General features: G+C 39.0%; 1 protein-coding gene across 1 annotated transcript; it reads left to right on the top strand.

The window, feature by feature from the left end:
• The first annotated feature begins 2,204 nt into the window (after positions 1 to 2,204).
• Positions 2,205 to 14,788, top strand: nek10 (NIMA-related kinase 10). The gene is made up of 34 exons (XM_031867361.1): positions 2,205 to 2,275; positions 2,387 to 2,447; positions 2,569 to 2,705; positions 3,554 to 3,649; positions 3,730 to 3,814; positions 3,910 to 3,951; positions 4,046 to 4,124; positions 4,213 to 4,280; positions 5,166 to 5,245; positions 5,320 to 5,406; positions 5,747 to 5,971; positions 6,888 to 7,027; positions 7,496 to 7,557; positions 7,687 to 7,758; positions 7,856 to 7,920; positions 8,042 to 8,144; positions 8,274 to 8,402; positions 8,497 to 8,634; positions 9,005 to 9,050; positions 9,141 to 9,262; positions 9,994 to 10,096; positions 10,173 to 10,248; positions 10,792 to 10,921; positions 11,020 to 11,090; positions 11,270 to 11,477; positions 11,723 to 11,810; positions 11,911 to 11,945; positions 12,421 to 12,464; positions 12,755 to 12,881; positions 13,108 to 13,218; positions 13,308 to 13,398; positions 13,613 to 13,656; positions 14,276 to 14,328; positions 14,749 to 14,788. Exons 1-34 carry the CDS (start codon positions 2,205 to 2,207, stop codon positions 14,786 to 14,788), a joined length of 3,129 nt encoding a protein of 1,042 aa, XP_031723221.1.
• The last annotated feature ends 205 nt before the right edge of the window (positions 14,789 to 14,993 follow it).

Here is a 14,993-nt window from a genome sequence, read left to right as displayed (position 1 = left end):
ACGCGCTCAACGGAGCTACGCCGTAAAGCTAACGTAACTTCTACGTGAATCACAAAGGGAGGAACACTCCAGTCTCGCGAGAACTTACGTATTTTCCCTTTGAGTATTGATGCGTTCTCGCGATACTTGCAAAATACTTTTCTTATTACACATTCCATCCTGTCACTACACTAATACCGTTTAATTTCATTATGATTAGTTAATGATGGGGCGGATTTTTCCAAGTAGCATCACTTAAATAATTCAATTCAAGATTCCATTACTTGGCTTTTGCTAAATAAATGCTTTATTACCAATAAGGTTAAGTAAACATCAACATTTTACACAATATAAATCCAACAAATATGTTCTTCCACATTCTAAGACATTGAAAACATTTTTTTTGCAATTATGAACCATAATCGTGTACACTTTCATTTTACCATTTAATACATTTTAAAGACTTGAATGAGTGATTATATATTGTGTGAAACTAATCATAATATGAAAAATGGAGTATAAAAATGTCATAATACATTTTGAACATCTATAACACTGCATGAATTGTAAATGTATTGATTGTATATGGTCAATTTACCTACATAAATGCAAAATAACAAAAGTTAGTTACCCCCAATTACACTGGATTTGTATGTGAATCTAAAGATAATATTGGGACTCTTAAACTTATAACAACTTTAAAAAGTAATAATAAGAATGATGTATGTATTTTTCTTAATATAATTTTATATTACTGAAGTATATTTGTCCCAATCCTTTTTTAAATTATTTAAATATTATTGTTTCTCTTTCATTGTGTTGAGTAGCCTACATGTTTGCAACGTTTGTATATTTGAATGTTTTTTCAACACTACTTATTTGGTGATATGTCGCCATTTTATATTATATCACAAATGTATATAAGTGCGACTTTAAGCTGCTCGTGTCCAGTTGTTCAACGACATTCCGGTGACGGAGTAGCGTCTGTTGTAGCCATGCAACCGGGACTCTCTTGTACCGCTCACCCGGATTGGTTAAATAATGTAGTGAAACTGAACATTGTTTTTACCTATTTGCTAACGTAAGGGGCGTCTGCTGTTGCAAGAATAAAACAATTAAGTCGCCTTTTATCGCCGGCTAAGGATATTTAAATAAGAAAAAATCGTATTTAATTCAGAACCAAGCTGCTGGTTTGCGGTGCTGAAGGAGTGGTAAGAGACCTTTGACTTGTCCTCTTAAAACTGCCAAACAAGGATCAGTTCAACCGCTTCCTGCAGACAAATGCAGGCTAAATAGTCGAGCTAGCCCTCTTATCACAGAGGCTATCTGTGGTGGAGGAAGTAGACTGCTGTGTACTCTGTTACAAGTACTCCTACTTAAAGTAGGCAGTATTTGCATACAGATACTCTAGCAAAATAGCCCAATTCAGCTGAAGAAAAACGAAAAGGATAAAACAAGTAAGCTACTGCAAAGGTCAAGAATATTAAATATGTAAGATATCTGTTTTGACAATGTAAAGAGCTGTGGGCACTACATTGTTAAAAACAAAAACGTTGGAATATGCAAAATATTGACCAATATTATTACATCATGTGTTGGTTCACTCAAATTACAAAACAAACACATTTTCCTACTCATGTCTGGTGGCGTGGAGCTGTGCAGATAGTTTTAGTTTTATTTAAGTAGTTATTAAGTAGTGAAAGTGGTAATATACAGTGTAGAAATACTCTGTTACAAATGAATGTGCCGCATTTAAAAATGTATTGTAAAAGTACAAAAGTATTAGTGTCAAAACATAATTAAAGTTTCAAAATTAAAAGTAATCATTATGCAGAATGGTCCATTTTGGAATAATATATTAAATGCTACTGTATATATATATATATATAGATATTGCAGCTTGTAAAGGTGGCGCTCATTTGAATAACTTTATATACCGCTGGGTAGCTTACACAATTTTATTACTTGATTTATATTTTGTATTAATAATCTAAATCTGCAAAGTAACTTAAGTTGTCAAATAAATGTCGTAAAAAAGTGCAATATTTGCCTCCAAAATGTAGCGGAGTAGAAGTAGAAAGTAGCATAAAATGGAAAGTACAAGTACCTCAAAGTTGTTTTTAAGTAGTGTACTTGATTAAATGTACTTAATTACATTTCACCACTGTCTAAATGTCTCTTTGTGTCCACAGGTCACTCATGGAAACAAAGGGGGGCCGCTGAAAATGTCCAATCCAGTTAAAAAAGGGAGACAAGGAGAAAAACTGCCCCTGAAATCCAAAGGAATCCAAAGCAAGTAAGCCGGGCGATCTCCTCCTCCCAGTCATTTAAAAGTCTGTTACATCATTTAAGATGAATTTTCTTAATATGACAAAATCAAATCACCTGATGAAGCCTGTTTTTTTAGGGGATCTCATGATCTCAGGAGGCTTCAGTCTCTGCTTGCCAAAAGCATTCCCAGACAAGAGGTGAGCAACAACAAGTGCCTCCACACTGAGGCAGTGGGGTCCAGACACTTTGATAACAAAACCAGCTCATATGTCTTCAGGTCCATGTGGTTGTTGTAGTACGAGACTCCCTGTGTTGCAGGTGGCAGCGTTGAGTCACAGTAAAGCACGCAGCAGAGGAGCCAGCAGACCTCAAGGCCTGCATCCTCCTAAAGACACTAACAGACAGAGGAGTGAGAGCGACGTCGCCAGTGAGGCCTCGGAACTGGAAAAATTCAGGTTTTCATTCAATTATCTGTCATTTGCGGCTTCTTAAGACCACAAAACACACAATGAATTGGCTGCAAGAGCTCAATTTCAGCCTGTTCTTAAAACAAAAACATCCTTTTTCATGCACTCGTCAATTTTGAGATGTTGGGGCTGTTCTTCCATAACGTGTTTTCTTACAGAGTAGTGTAAAGAAAAACATCAAAATTACACATTTCAGTGTTATTTTACTACTTTGTCTATTTGCGTCTGTAGATTTCTTTTAAATTCACCGAAAGGTACCCTTAGATAATACCTCACCTCGTCTTAATGTAAGTAATCAACCGGGTAAGTTGATATCTTCACCTGTAGTGTCTTCAAAATGTATGTCATTTTACATTACATATTTTTAAAAGCTGTTTTCTCGAAATTAGTTTTTTTTCTCATATTAAGAGTCAGAAATCTCCACTTCACATACGTGAAAGTTTGCAGCTTCATACCTATCTATATTCTGGATATCTTTACTGAGGAATGTGTTCATATATCTACTATACATGCTTCACTGTGATATATACATATAGTAAACAAGATTATGAATCAGCTTTTCATTCTTGATTCACACAGATCCAGACACAGGTCGTTCTGGTATCCAGCCCTGCATATGAACAGAACATGGTGGTGTAGAAAACATAGTCGAGAGTGAAGAAAATAATGAACTACTTCACAATGCATTGTGAAGTTGTCACACTCAATAGTTTTGAAGGATAGAAGTACATGAGTTAATGAACAGTGTTTTCTGTGGCTTAACATTCATTATGAGACTTCCTCTAACAATCAGTCTGTACAGTTGTGGACCTAATTATATACGTTCATCTTCACAGCATCACATACAGAGACCAAAGATGCTTCAGCAGCCACCCGATGCATAAACTCTTCTCTGACATTCTTGCATCTTTGGTCAAGAACAGACTCTGCAGGTAAAATATCTTCAAAATACTGCAGCATTCTTCTCGTCTCCCAAAAAAAGGTTTACTGACGATGTTTACTCCTTCTTTAGTGAATGGATTGATCATGCGCTGCCCGAGTCTGTCCTCAGAGTTCTGATCTGCTTACGATTATTGCTCAGAGATCCCCACCATCAGGTACAACTTGAAAATAAAGAGTTTATTTGGTATCGCATGAATATTTTCTGTACTGTATGAAAACAATAATGCCCCTTTCAAATGCTTTCTTTTAGAAAATCCTCCATCAGCTCCGAGGCATTCATTTACTTGCCAGGGTAACTGCTCTCCAAGACGTTTCTCACTGTGTTTTTTTAGATTTATCCTCATAAATGTCCTGTCGTCCTCATCGCTGCTCCGTGTCTCTTTCAGTATATGGAGCGTGTCACTGCCGCGTATGCATCTTGCGGCGAACAGGCGTTTGCTGTGCAGAAGCTGGTCACAATGACCTGTGAGTAATCTGAGGGGCAGTATGGAGACACATGATAATATGAGCGTTGTGTACGTCCTCAACGCTGCCTCCGCTGATTGCTCTGCAGACATGTTTCAGAAGCTGTCTGCTGTCGAGGGTCAAAGGGTCTGGGTCATCGAGAGCGGCGCTCACATGGTGAGTGATAAGTCGAGATGAGGTTATCTGTGATTATGTTGTCATATCATATTCACGACTGAGATAATAAACTTCATGCTGCAATAGTCATTCCTGTTGGTGCACTGGAACTGGCCACTCACTACTTATTGTATATTTAATGTATTTATGTAGGCTCTACAACAGGGTCGTAATATATTTTTTGATTAGAATTTATTTATAGAATAATTTGTAATTTTTTAAAATTACAAATTGAGAATACACAGATTGCCATGCAATTATTTGCAGCTTCCAGAGTGCAAATATTTGCAAATATTTAGTCTCAGTTGTCAAATGAAGCAATGGAAACCGATATGGAGAGTGATAGCAAATCTTTTACTCTCTCTTTGTGAGATATATGGATATATTAAGTCATGCTTGTATATGATAAAAAATAACATGGTAACAATAATAATAACTTTATTTATATAGCACCTTTAAAAACAGAGATTACAAAGTGCTTTGACAGACAAAGCAGCCAAAGCAAGACATCAATAACAATAACAGAAAGCTCAACAGTGAGGCCCAACAAAGATCAAACTAAAGACTTAAACTCTGATAAAACAGTACAATAGATGAAACAATCAATACGATATAAAATAAACCAAGAAATATAATAAATAACTTAGTAAAATAAAATATAATATAAAGCAGTAAAGCGACAACATCACATAAAAGCCGGTCTGTAAAGATGGGTTTTAAGAAGTGATTTAAAAGAGATTACTGATTCCTTATCTCCTTATCTCCTCAGGCAGGTCGTGGTAGTCAGTGAGTGTCTTTGCTCTCGGTTTATAATCTCAAATTCTTCTATATTTAATGGCTTTGTGGAGAAAAAGTCAAGTCTTTCATTTAGTAAACCATTTCTAGACGCTGGTGAAGCTCCTCTCCACAACAGAAAGCAGTGTGCTGCTGGGAGCCCTGCTGGCAATCACCACTTTGGCTGAGAGGTAAGCAAACGTGTCATTTAATGCATTAAATACACTTTAAGATTTCATCTGCTGTAAGACATTTTCTTCTGCAGCCCAGAATGCAAGCAGGAGATTGGCCAGCTGCCCATAGTGGAGAATCTACTTGTAATACTGCAGGAATATGACCTGCTGTCAAAGAGGTTAGACACAACATTTCAACAAAGCAGTGATTTTGAGTTGTTGGAACTTTCCTTCCTTCATGAGTTGCTGATAAAATAAAAGCTGAACAAACAAATCAACAAAGTTGCTACATCTCGTCTCAGCTTATCTCACGTTGTCTTATCTGACAGTAAACAAAGACACGTAGCTTTTGCTGTTGTAGGAATTTAACATATGACCCTTTGTACACCAAATGATAAACTAATAATCTTAATATCCACAATTTAAGTGAGCAAGCAAGTAAGCAATACAAAGTAATCTAAAACAACATAAAACCTTGGAAACAAGCAAGGCTACACTGAGCCTGATGTTTTCCTCCAGGATGAGTGCGGAGCTGCTGAGGCTCCTGTCCCCGGTGAGCCAGGTGAGGGACCAGGTGAGGGAGCTGGAGGGTCTGCCCGTGCTGCTGAGCTTGCTGTACGGTCAGCACCTGAAGCTGCTGTGGAGCATCGCCTGGGTCCTGGTCCAGCTCTGCGAGGATCCCGACACCAGGACGGAGATCCGGAGCTGGGGCGGGGTGCAGCAGCTTCTCCGGCTGCTCAACAAGTTTGCAAAACTGAGCGATTAAAGCGCATTTGATGTTTAAACTACATGATAGGATTGTATTTTTCACAACCACAGTCAAAGTTAAAACAGACTCTCCATTATTAACAAACTTCAAATGCGTTTCAACCAAAACGCTGTTAACACTACCCATCTGTACTTTTCTATCCCTGAAAATTCACTGGACAAAACTGCAGCAGATACTTTTCTGTCTGCGTTGAATTGATTTGTGGTTTTAAAGGGTCACTCCAGCAATTTAGTATTGCAATTCCATAAAGTTGGGAGACTCGCAGTGACAGATTAAAATTAGAATAATCAAAATCTACCCAACAGAAGCCAAGATATGCTGACTTTTAGTCTCTAGTATAGGTCAAGCTCCATAAACAACGGATCCTACATTTCCAATAGGGCAACTTGATAGCAGCTTTCATTGGATTCATTAGTTATCTTACCAGACAGGGAAGGTCTAACAAAAATATGCTGTTTGTTGCATTATGGGAATTGGAGGTTCCAGTGATTTTGGTGCTTGACCCATAAAAAAGTAAGCATATCTCAGCCGCTGCTGCATCAATTTAGACCATTCCTCTTCGAAAAATCTGTCTCATATGAGTCCCCCAACTTCATAGAAGTACAACACTAAACTAAACTCAGAGTATTTGTAAAAGTGAAAAAGGATCAGATGTATACTGCCCAATACCACAAACTTTACCATGATACTGTATATCTGCAGAATGACTTCTGGCCTTCAAAACTACCAGATTTACATTTTAACAGCCAATGATGGAGGATGCGATTACAACTCCGTAACCAGCATCACAATACAGTTCAGTTATGAAGCTTCGTTTTCAGGCAAACACAGATGACAAAGTGCTGTTATTTGCATTAATTAGTATGGTGACGTTCAACATAACTCTCCCAGTGACAGGCAGTACGTCTGTGACCGCTCGTCCATCGAGATGCTCTCCAGCGCCAACGCAGCCGGACGCATTGACAGAGAGCTCATCAGAGAGGAGCTCAGCCCACAGGAGGAGGTGGACAACACTGTGGCCCTGCAGTCAGGTCAGGGACCAAACAACTGACATACTGCACGTAAAAGTGTTTTCTTGAGAGTAAGATTCTGTACTGATAGTGAAACAGGCCCGTGTGCTCGCCGCTGCACAGTAAGCGATTCCCCCAAAGGAGTCTTATCAGTTGCTCAGAATGTAAACAGCTTTTTTCCTGAAGTGAGAATCCAGATCTTTTGATACTTTGGAGGAAATAGATGTACATTTTATTTTTCTGAATGCCTAAAGAAAGGACTATGAAATACAACTAATTAGGGTAAAAAACCCGACATTTTGTTACGTCTGTCCCAATAAGAATCTGTGGAGAAACATTGAATTTTACAGTCTAAAGGCGTCAGTGTTTTTAGTCTTTGTGCTTCCTGTGGTTTGGGGAGTGAGTTATTAATGTTGGACAGTCTGAGACTATAACATTGCATGTATGAGTTCTTAAATTAAGTCGTATCCCCTTTAATCCCTTTCCCAGCCTGCTGCACAGTTCTGACTGAGCTTTGTCTGGATGACACATCTGCTCACCACATTGTGCAGGTAATGCAAACGTCTTTACATGAAGAGCAGGACAGTTGAGAGGCTGGGAATGAATAAGTACAACTTTATATCAGATTACTAGAATATTTTAAAACACTGTGTCAATACATTTTGACGTTCTTTTCTTAGGAAAATGGGGTTTATATCGTCTCAAAGTTGATTTTACCACAAAACTCTGGACCAAAGGTCACATCTTTACAGGTATATGGCTTCAAATATGTTTTAAATTTCCCTATAATGTAAATGTAGAGTTTGAAACTACCTAAATGTAACATTTGTACATTTTTTCTGCACGTAGTGCTATGCGTTTCGGACCCTTCGGTTTCTTTTTAGCGTGGAGAGAAACAGACATCTGTTTAAAAGGTGATGTTACAAGATATTTGTTTTAGAAAGAAAAAAATAATTTCATGCATAATTTGTTTAAATTGAGCTACTGTTGGAAAATGTTCTCCAATGCTGTTATGTAATCTCTTATCCCTTTCAGACTCTTTCCCACAGACCTCTTTGAGTTGTTTATTGATGTTGGACATTATGTACGGGACCTCGCGGCCTACGAGGGACTGCAAACCAAAGTTTCACTCTACACTGTAATAAAAGAGCTTCTAAGTGCATTCATGTGTTTATTCAGCTGGTTTTTGTCGGGCTGTGAAATAAAAAGAAATATTAATGTTCTTTACCTTGCAAATGGATGATGTTCTGTGTGTTTTGTAATGCAGGAAGAGGAACTGGACAGCCTGAGAGAGGGCATCGAGGCTGTGGACCAGAACCGACCTCCCCTTAAAGTCATCAACGGTTACTCCATCCTGGACCATCTGGGCACCGGTGCCTTTGGAAGCGTCTTTAAGGTAAAACGGCAGCGTTGGTTTGCGTCAGTTTTGCTTCTTTGTAACCTCATGCCATCAAGTGTTCTTGGTTTTAATGATTATACTCACATGACAGGTCCGAAAGCAGAGTGGCCAGAACCTCCTGGCTCTGAAGGAAGTGAACCTCCATAACCTGGCGTTTGGCAAAGACAAGAAGTCCAGAGACAGCAACGTGGAGAAAATCATCTCGGAGCTCACGATTGTCAAAGAACAGGCACAAAGTTACACTTTATTATTTAGGCTGCACCAACAAGGATTCATTTTTAAACCTGATTATATCATGGTTTAGCTAAAACCAAAACTAGCTTATAATTAAGAAAGACTTAATTCAAATGTTCTTCTTTAAACTACATTTAATTTAGGTTCGAACTTTGCTTTACTAAACCTTGATTAGTTTGTAATTGTGCAACAGAGCTTTTCTTAATTTCAAATCTAGATTCATTCATTTTAAACCTAGTTTTGCTAAACTCTGATTAGAACTAATCTTTAACATAATCCTTGTTGGTGCAACCCAGCCACAGAGTAAATTTAATAACGTGCTATCCGAGTTATATTTTGTGTTGTTCATGTTTCTTCTTTTCTAGATGACACACCCAAACATTGTTAAATACTACAAGACTTTTTTGGAAGGTGAGGATCATTTCAGACCCCAGCTATTGTGAGAAGGGAACACAACAGAAGTTCAAAGCAGAAAACCCCTCATCATACTCTTCACTTTAGGCGACAAGCTGTACATCGTGATGGAGCTGATCGAGGGAGTGCCGCTGGCTGAACATTTCAACTCTCTCAATGAGAAGCAGCAGAAGTTCACAGAAGACAGACTTTGGAATATATTCATACAGGTAACAACCCTGAAACTTAAATCTTCTTTGAGAAACAGATCTGCACTCGGAGGCATTATGTTTTCATCATAGTTTTTTGGGATCCTGAAATATGTCTCTAGCCCTCATCATGCACTACACAAGCTTTGTACTTTTCTGGTAAATGAGAAGAGGCCGCTGGGTGTAGGCAACATGGAGGGAAGTTCAACATTGTTCGTTTGCTTTTACTTCCCACATTGTAATGATAGCTTGTTGAAAATCAGCAAAGCGTCCCTTTAACATGCAGTAGAACAATCATGTGGGGAACTTCTATATTTGCTGTGGACATTGGTGGAGGAAGTAGTCAGAGCCTTTACTTATGTAGAAGTACTAATACCACAATGTAAAAATACCTCATTGATATAGTACACAGTAAAAATACAGTAAAAGTCCAACATTTCTCATGCATGCTGTGTGATAATAGAAAGTTAAAAGTAAGCTCTAGGATCTCTGTGTCTAAAATGAACACATTGGGAACATGAATTGGTGATGAAGGTTTACTTGAGCTCATCAGAATAGAAAGTTGGGAATCACTGCAGTACAACACTGTTTCCTGTGTACATACTCCTCAAAAGATAAAGTTTTTTTGGTTTCAGCCTGAATGTAACTCAAAATTGGCATTTTGACTGAATGAAAACATCTCCTTCTCTCCAGTCAAGAGTCCTTTTAACAACTTAATTACGAACCGATTTGTCTTCTCTATACTCCCTCAGATGTGTCTGGCATTGAGGTACCTGCACAAGGAAAAGAGAATAGTCCACCGAGACCTCACACCAAACAACATCATGCTGGGGGAAAAGGACAAAGTCACCATCAGTGAGTGTCAACAGTTCATCGCTATCCCCGTCTTGTCTTATAAGAGTTTAACTCCGTGTCTTTCTTCTACTTGAAGCCGACTTTGGCCTAGCGAAGCAGAAACTGGAGAACAGCAAGCTAACGTCAGTGGTCGGCACCATCCTTTACTCCTGGTGAGGACATTTTTACCATTCAGCAGCTTTTAGATTAAATGTTCGGTTTTAAGCAGTAGAGTTTTCATCAGGACTATTTCTCTCTTATTCTTGAGAACCGTTTCTATTAAGATCCGCTTACTGAGAGCATCTTCAATTAAATGCATTTGTCGTTGGTTACATTGAGGGGAGATATCTCAAAGCCTGTGTGGTGAGATAACACCAGGAGGAGGTGAGAAAATGTGTTTTTGGTGAATCAACCCTTTAAGGAGCTGGTTTTCATGTTTCTACAGCCTGTTAGCAGTTTAGAGAAACAGCAAATGCTGCAGTTCAAGTGTGTTTATGGTCCTGACAACAGCTGTGTGTGTGTCTTGCAACATGTTTATGAGGATCAATTCGACTACAAGGACATATTTGGAAGGCAGAGACATATTTCCCGGTCCTCTCTTTGTCAACGAGCTGTTGTTTTAGGGCTGGTGAAGATTAAGTTCAGGTACAGCAGGGTGAATGCGTTGTAAGGATTCCTCTCAAGGTAACGCGTACAAACGTTTGTGTGTGTGTTAGTCCAGAGGTGGTGAAGAACGAGCCGTATGGAGAGAAAGCCGACGTCTGGGCTTTGGGCTGCATCCTCTACCAGATGGCTGCTTTACAGCCTCCGTTCAACAGCAGTAACATGCTGTCGCTGGCCAGCAAGGTTACACACACACACACACACACACTCATACACACACGTGTCAACAAGTTTTTCTCTCGGCCGTCTGTTATCTTTTGCTTCTTATTCTGTGCTGGTAGATTGTCGAGGCCGTCTACGAGCCGATTGAAGAAGGAGCTTTCTCAGAGAGAGTCAAGGACATGATCAGATGGTGAGGCTTTTATTTTGAAATTATGGATATCGATGAAATGAAAAGTCCATTAGTTATACTGTATCCTTAAAGGTTCAACAGTAGCCCTACTACCATTTCACATTACTGGCTGTCATTTCACTATATTGGTGATAACGTATTCATACGGTACTCTGTTCTGTTATGGGACGTCCTGTCAGGTGTTTGTGTCCAGATGCAGACCGGCGGCCGGACATCGTGGCCGTCAGCTCCAGGATCTCCGACCTCATGATGAGGCTGATGGACGGCCTCCACACTTCTCAGAATGCACTGGAACGAAGAGCAGAGAGAGACAGGAAGCGAGCGCAGAAGTACTTCCTGGAGAGGCACAAAAGCAGGACGGACTGCTGTCACTCGAACCCGTCTCAGGTGAATTGGATTTTGAAAAAAGAAAGGAAGTCCTTAAAGGACGATGAAGATTAGATTTATTTATGTTCAATGTGGTTGTTGACATGTAATGAATTGTGAACAACAGACTTCCCTCTTTGCAGTAACTATCAACTTCTGTAATGGCTAGATGCACATTTTTTATTCGACATGAAAGTTTGTAAATATTTTGATATTTTTAGTTTGTCCTGCAGGGTTTTTAAAATACATGCTGCACCTTTTTGCAGGAAAAATCCTTCATGAATACTGAATCTCCAACTCCTCGCTCTCCTGCAACCTGCAGTTCAAACCACAGCTTGCAGAGCATCAGTCAAGGTGACTATTTCTTACTGCACAGAATTTAAGCAACACAGGCTGGGAGAGATTTGAATTAAAAATGATTAAATGTTGTAAATAATTATTGGTGTGTTTTTAGATGATGCCTCAGATGCTGATGTAGAACCATGCGATACCAACATCAACACCACTGCCTTTACGGGGAAACGCTACGGTTAGTTCTCCGTCAGTGAGATAACTTAGAAGAGAATATATGAGAGTATTTATCATGAGGTGGTGGAATGAGTGGATTATATGACAATGGGCCCCTGGACAGACACATACTAAAGGCCCCACCACCTAGGGGGGAGACTCAGACTATAGTTGTTTAGCCTTTTTTTGTGGTCTTTTTGTAGTTTAAATCTTTCTTTGTGGTAACTTTGAGTCTCTTCCTGGTTGGTCTTTTTGAGTTGTTTTGAGTATTTCCATGATAAATAAGTCAACCTGTGAATTATAAACAAGGGGGGGGCAGTCTGGGATTTGAACAGACAGTCTTACTGTTACCTACAAAGCTGGTCTTTTAAAGCTAGAAGTTACTATTGTTTTAGGTTTTTTCAGATAGGTTGATTCACTGTATTTAATTTGGGCTTGTTTTATTTCGATCAAAGAATTAAAGTCCAGTGCCTGCAACACACCGGACCAAATTCAATCTGGGTAAGTGAGAAACCTCACAATCCATTTCTGTGTGGTCAGAGCAAAATGTATATATTGGCCACAGTGTCATCATTTAATTATGCAAAAAGAGAGTTATCTATAAATGGAGGCCAGTTAAAAAGTGTATTCACATTTGACACAGTTTATTAACCTGCCTTTTCAATTTCCCTCTCGTCTCAGTGGTGACTGCGCTGCTGCAAAGATTAGACCAGGTACGTTTTCAGCCTGATTGGAACACAAAAGAGCAGACGTTCTAAAAGTCTTTTATAAAACGCATCCTGTTTATTTAGTGTGTTTGCTTCTGCTCTTACTTCAGTGTCAGCAGGGATCTGCGTCTCCCAGAAGAAGGTTCGGCAGATTGATGATCCCATTCAGAGGCTCCTCGTGCAGCTGCACAACATTATATACATCACTCAGGTAATACAACTATTTGTGTCAGTCCAAATATGGTGATTCTGGTTTTATACACCTGAATTGAATTTTAAGAGGGTCAATAACGTGACTCATTAATTCTGTCACAAATCCATCAAAAACCTAAAAGGTCATCAATCTGCAAAACATTCTGTTTTCATCCTCACATTATGCCGACTCAGGACCGATACTTAAATGTTTGTAAGAAATATAATTCCCCCCCCATCTCCAGCTTCCACCGGCTCCTCATCACAACATTAAACGCCGGGTCATTGAAAGATTTAAAAAGTCTCTGTTCCACTTTGGGAGCGATCCATACGACCTCAAAGTGGAGCTCAGCAAGGTTTGTACGGTCAACTGACCCAAAGATATACATCGTCACATAAAACCAAGAAAAGCTTGAATAGAGATCTCCTTCCTGTTTCCCTGTAGCTCCTCCATGCCTCTCCAGAACTGATGGAGTTCAGCACAAACAGTTCAGACTGGTGTCCTCTGGTCCACCACTTCACTGCTGACAGCACCGGTAAGAGGAACCGTTCCCACAGCTTCACCGTACAGCAAACACAACAACCCCGCAGGCTCTTTGGCACATCTGCTCTTACACAACCTCAAAAGGAAATTATTAATGTGATCTGGTGCGTTTTAGTGCCTTCAGATCTCAAATGATGCACAGCTGTATGTTGAAATTTGAATGCCAAGAATGTACATCTGATTTTCTCTCTCTCTGCTCCTGACAGGTGATGGGAATCTCAAAGATGGAGTCACCTATCAGCAGATGCAGGTCTGTTTTTCTGATAAGGATTTTTGTGGGTTTCCTGTTTTAAGTTTTGAAAAACAAACCATTATGAGATTTTTTCCTCAGTAAAACCTTTTTGGGAAATATGCAAGGTTACTTAAATATAACATATATACCTTTCATAGAACATCTCAAAGTGCTTTAGAAGAATTAACTTTATTACTTTGGTTTTTGAACAGATTAAAACAAATGAGATAGAAAGTGTTCATGAGTGAGATTCTGATGTTACATTCGGACAGAGCCAGGCTAGCTGTTTCCCTTTGCCTCCAGTCTTTATGCTAAGCTAAGCTAACCCGCTGCCGGTTCATAATTGCCGTACAGGAAGTAGAGCGGTATCAATCTTTTCATCCAACTATGTGGCAAGATGGTGAATGAGCGCATTTCCTACACTGGTGAACTATTCCTTCCATGCAATCAAGAATGAATACATATTTTCTTTAATACAAACCACCCGTGTCAATACTGTGGATATGTATTATTCTGTTTTCTCCTGCTGGATCTAGTGTCTCATTTTGGAACAAAATTCTTTAATTTCCGCTTGATGTTCATGTTGGATGTCTGTCTGCCGGTGAAGTGATTTCCTGTACAAAATGCTCCTTTTCAGGGGATCATAGAGGAGCTGCTGGAGGAGAACAACTACTACCAAGCAACACACAAGGTGACATTTCATCGTTCGTCATTAAACGACTGTTTTCCAAAGATAAATCATTATTGCCAAAATGCATTTCATTTTACTGCCAGTTTGTTTGAGAACTTTTGTCATTGTAGTTTATCTTGAGTTATAGAGCTCAGGGTCAGTTTACTGTCGGGGCCCTCAACTCACAACATACAACTGAAATAATTTAAGGATTTAAATTTCTTTATTGGTTTATTTACAGTGATATGAGCTGTTTAAGGGTTACAGAATTATTGGACTAACAGACAAGTTGGCAAGTGGGATTATAGTAAAACATTATAGTAACCAACACTTTTTATAGTATTTCACTGGTAACAAAATTAATCCTGAATTTACTAAATTGAAAACGATCTGCTTTGGTTCAGATGATCATAATCTTTTATACGTTTGTGTGTTCATTTTAGGATCTCAGAGAAAAGAAATGAGCAAGAAAACAAGTGACCGTCGTCTGTTTTCATCCTCAGATGTCACCGAAGCAGCAGGAAAGACAAATTGTTCCTGCGTGGTAACATTTGTATCAGCAGTAATTTATAATTATATACACATGTAAAACTAAGAACATTCTAAGTATTTGTTTGTCTTTAAACTATTTACAATATAACCTATCTATTGTTGTGATAGGGCTGCTGTAACTGACACCATTCTA

Source organism: Anarrhichthys ocellatus, unplaced genomic scaffold (genome assembly GCF_004355925.1).
Source record: "Anarrhichthys ocellatus isolate YVR2014 unplaced genomic scaffold, GSC_Weel_1.0 scaffold39, whole genome shotgun sequence".
Lineage (NCBI taxonomy): Eukaryota > Metazoa > Chordata > Actinopteri > Perciformes > Anarhichadidae > Anarrhichthys > Anarrhichthys ocellatus.
Note: the sequence above shows the minus strand (reverse complement) of the source record. Positions and strands in the feature narration are given on the sequence as shown.

Bases quoted from the DNA above. Each gene is read 5' to 3' on its own strand.
- nek10 (XM_031867361.1), top strand. From the start codon at position 2,205: ATGTCCAATCCAGTTAAAAAAGGGAGACAAGGAGAAAAACTGCCCCTG. The intron at 2,276-2,386 runs GTAAGCCGGGCG...CTGTTTTTTTAG, and splicing joins TCCAAAGGAATCCAAAGCAA to GGGATCTCATGATCTCAGGA. The intron at 9,051-9,140 runs GTGAGGATCATT...TCTTCACTTTAG, and splicing joins CTACAAGACTTTTTTGGAAG to GCGACAAGCTGTACATCGTG.